A 3,591-nucleotide genomic window follows, 5' to 3' on the forward strand; every position below is an offset into this window, starting at 1 on the left:
TATATTTATATTTATATATATATTCACTTAAAAAGAAATTACTGTTATTGAGATTCAATCTCTAATCGTGCGATAATCGGATACAAGCAGATGTGAATTGCATCCGATGCAATCTCTCAATCTTTACTTTCTCTTTATTTCATCGAAGAAGCGATTATTCGGTATAACGATCCTATCAATAATTCCGTTAATGATACGCGCAAACTATAATGTCTAATGATGCTTAATAAGCTCTAAGAAACAACATTAAATTAATCAAACCTTTAGTGAAACCTATTAAACATAGTCAACGACTAGGCGATATCCTTCAGCAGCCGCACTAAAGGATTTAATTTACCTTCATCCGAATTTCTGTACTGCTCCAGCAACTGTAAAGCAAATCAGCAAATTTATTCATTAAGCATTATTATACATAGTGTAATGTATTAATTAATAATACTGTTCAACAAAAAAAATGCATAAGAACAAAAATAATCGCTTCTCATAGTTTTAAGCGTTTAATACAAATGTTCTATTATATCGTAATTTTGAGAAACTTGTGATTAAAGTTGCAAAAAAGATTCATTTTAGTACTTTTAAACATATTATAATTACATGTGATTGAGGAAGTTTTATTGTCGTTAAAATTATGTTGTTAGAATTTTTAACTCTTAAGGAATTTGTTCTCTTATAGATAAACAAGTATTTATGATATATAAGATCTACTGCGTCAAAGTGTTGCGACTTATATAAATTGTTAAAAATCTTTATCAAAGATCTGGACAATTGTCCTCGTTTTTCAAATTGAAAATAGTTTTTTTATTAAATAGATTAGAAGAAAAACATTTATATATTATATAGAAAGAAAATAATTATTAATTCTATAATTATGAATAAAATGATGAAAAATAATTATAAATTAAATCAGACTGGAAGTGAATATTGAAATACATAAAATATATAAATTATTAATCAATGGCTAATTTAAAATAATGCACCTATCGAATAAAAAAAATTCTTAAAACGTCTAAAAGTTTATGCTTTGCAGAGTAAGTATGTGAAAGATTGATCGAACACTCGAATCAACTTAGTTATTACACGTTAAAATTATGAATATTTCTGCACGCATATTAACATTTATATTAACATGTTAAATGTGATTAACGGTAATTGACGCTATGATGCTGATACGTCTCACCGATTCACGTACAAAATGCAATCGATTGCAGAGATTTGCGAGTACCATCAATAGAAAAAAATTTTTTCCCAACGGAACTCGTATCGTTGCGGATTTTTGTATTAACAGAGTTGTTTACTGAAATCTTGCAAAAATATCTCTGAGAATTTCCGGATTTCCAGGTATTTGTATTCAAAATTCCAAGTAAGATTTAAAAAAATTTTAATGCAACTTTATAATTATAATTTAAAATAAATTGGAACATGAACAATGTAAGCAACTCTTATATTGAAAATAATAGAAGATATAATAGAAGATAGACTCCACGAGATTATATCTATCATTTTTTACAGTCGAATCTATAGGATAGTATAAGAAAGACAAACTACAATATAGTAACAATACTGTCTGTAAGCTCTCTTCTGCTAAATATTGTCTTTTTGTCACTGAGTTTTTTAATAAAAACTCGCAAGAATGCATATACGTGAATATACATTGCAAGCTATATTTATTATACTAACATTTTGCATTATCAAGAAAAAATGATCAAAAAACAATGTTTTCAGGAAGAAACAGAATTTAAATTTAAACGTAAAATCTCCAAAATTTTCTTGAGTACATCCCTCCGATAAATTCCATAAAAGTTATTTTCAAAAATAAAAAGGAAATTTCAAATTTTTCCAGGCAGTAAATATCCTGATTAATGATAATGATTCGTTCAATGTTCATGAGATTTACATCAATATGAAAATTAGATGTGTGTGACAGCGAGTTTTGTTCATAATCACCTACCTCGTACGACATTTCGCAAGACAATATCGCCATTGCTTCCGAATTGTGATGGGTAGCAGCGAGAAGTGCCGGTAACGTGTACGGTATCAATCTGGGATCTCCGTAAAACGGGAATGGCAGAGTACACAGCTGCTGAAGGACGCTGGGACCCGCGCCAGCCGACTGGAGAATCAGCTGAAACAGATTTCCCAATGGCAGACGTTATTCTTCGGCATAATTTTATTTTCTCTAGCTTTTCCAGCAATTCCGCGATGTCCGTAAAGAAAGAGAGAAGTCAGCGCGGACAACGGCTGGGAATTATTGAAAAGAAAATTGCCTCCACGTAACCAACAAAAGCTATTCTTTCCGTATCATGATCTTTTTCTCATCCGTTCCATAGATATTGTCTTCGAATTTTCGCTGTTATATGTAAACTGTATCGATTTGAATATAAATTCTTAATTCTTCGCCGACAGGGATATGTCGATACTTTTGTCAATAGTGGATAAATCCAGTCACGCGCACAAATAAAAATGCTTTTAAAAACCATTGTAATTTTAAAACATGTATTCATAAACTTTTGAAAAGCGTATTATAAAGGGAGTTGCGTAATAAAGATATAAATAGTAACCTATATTGTATGGCCATATGAAATGTCAAACATTATTTTTCAGAGGAATATTTTTCTCTTTATAAGGAATCAGTCTTCGCGGACGGAATCTCTCAGTCAAGTAGATCGATATACCGGACGAAGATTCCCTTCTTGCAATTGCAAATTACCCGCATGGTTCGACCGGAGTTGTTTAATTGCGAACGGTTAATTAAAGCAACAGAGTAATTTTCTTAAAGAGCGTGAGAACTTGAATGACCCAGGTGTCACGGAAACGAGTCTTTACTGCAAGAAGATCGAATTGGACATCTGCTTCTCGTGACAAGTGCTTCTATGAACAGGACGTCGTATTCCTGTGCACCTGCATAAAACTCTTACAGGAAATGCCCACATTTTACGCATCTTTGTCTTCTTCGACGTCAAGGTAGCCCGTATCGCGCTTCGTCTGGGTTAAATATCAGTCCGTTACGATTGCCATAACTTCATGTCTGACATAACGTAACTCGATAATGATTGATTCGTGATAAAATCATTCATTTCGAGAGAAATATGAGTTCTTATCATAAAAATAGATTTCATCCTATGTGAAATGCCTCCATAAAAGTAGCCTCATCAATCCTGAAGGTTCAACGCACTTTGAATTATGGCTAAAGCAAGATTCTCGTACAGAGAGTTTCTAAGTTCCTTATATAATGAGACAAACATATCGCGATTAACAGCGTGTAGTGGCACGCGCGTGATCCCGAGATGACTAGTTAACGCCAGGTCCGAGTTTAAAATAAATAAACGGAAAGCGGTAACGCGCCCACCATGGCGCCACCGCAAAAAAATCCATTTCTCGAATTCGGTTACGACCGTCGACAAAAAATGGAGACGGACGTGTTTATGATCGCGAACGGAGAAGGTGATACCGTCGTACCGGGTAGGCGATAACCCTGGCTGCTGCAGATGCTCGTAGAAACTTAAAAGCGTCTCGTTTCTCCCTTTCTCTCCTTTCCTCTCTTTCTGTTTTATACACGACGCAGACACGACACACACACTCTCTCTCTCTCTC

The 3,591-nt window shown here is 33.6% G+C and overlaps 1 protein-coding gene across 1 annotated transcript in view; it reads right to left on the bottom strand.

Annotated features, from left to right (window-relative positions):
- Window positions 1-293: 293 nt before the first annotated feature.
- LOC105623503 (S phase cyclin A-associated protein in the endoplasmic reticulum) overlaps window positions 294-3,591 on the bottom strand; it is a 43,048-nt gene continuing 39,750 nt past the window's right edge. The window contains exons 13-14 of the mRNA XM_012204897.1: window positions 1,949-2,122; window positions 294-368 (exon numbers count right to left, since the gene is read on the bottom strand). Coding sequence (XP_012060287.1) covers window positions 294-368; window positions 1,949-2,122 — 249 coding nt within the window. The remainder of the gene's footprint in view (window positions 369-1,948; window positions 2,123-3,591) is intronic.

Source organism: Atta cephalotes, assembly GCF_000143395.1.
Source record: "Atta cephalotes unplaced genomic scaffold scaffold00058, whole genome shotgun sequence".
NCBI lineage: Eukaryota > Metazoa > Arthropoda > Insecta > Hymenoptera > Formicidae > Atta > Atta cephalotes.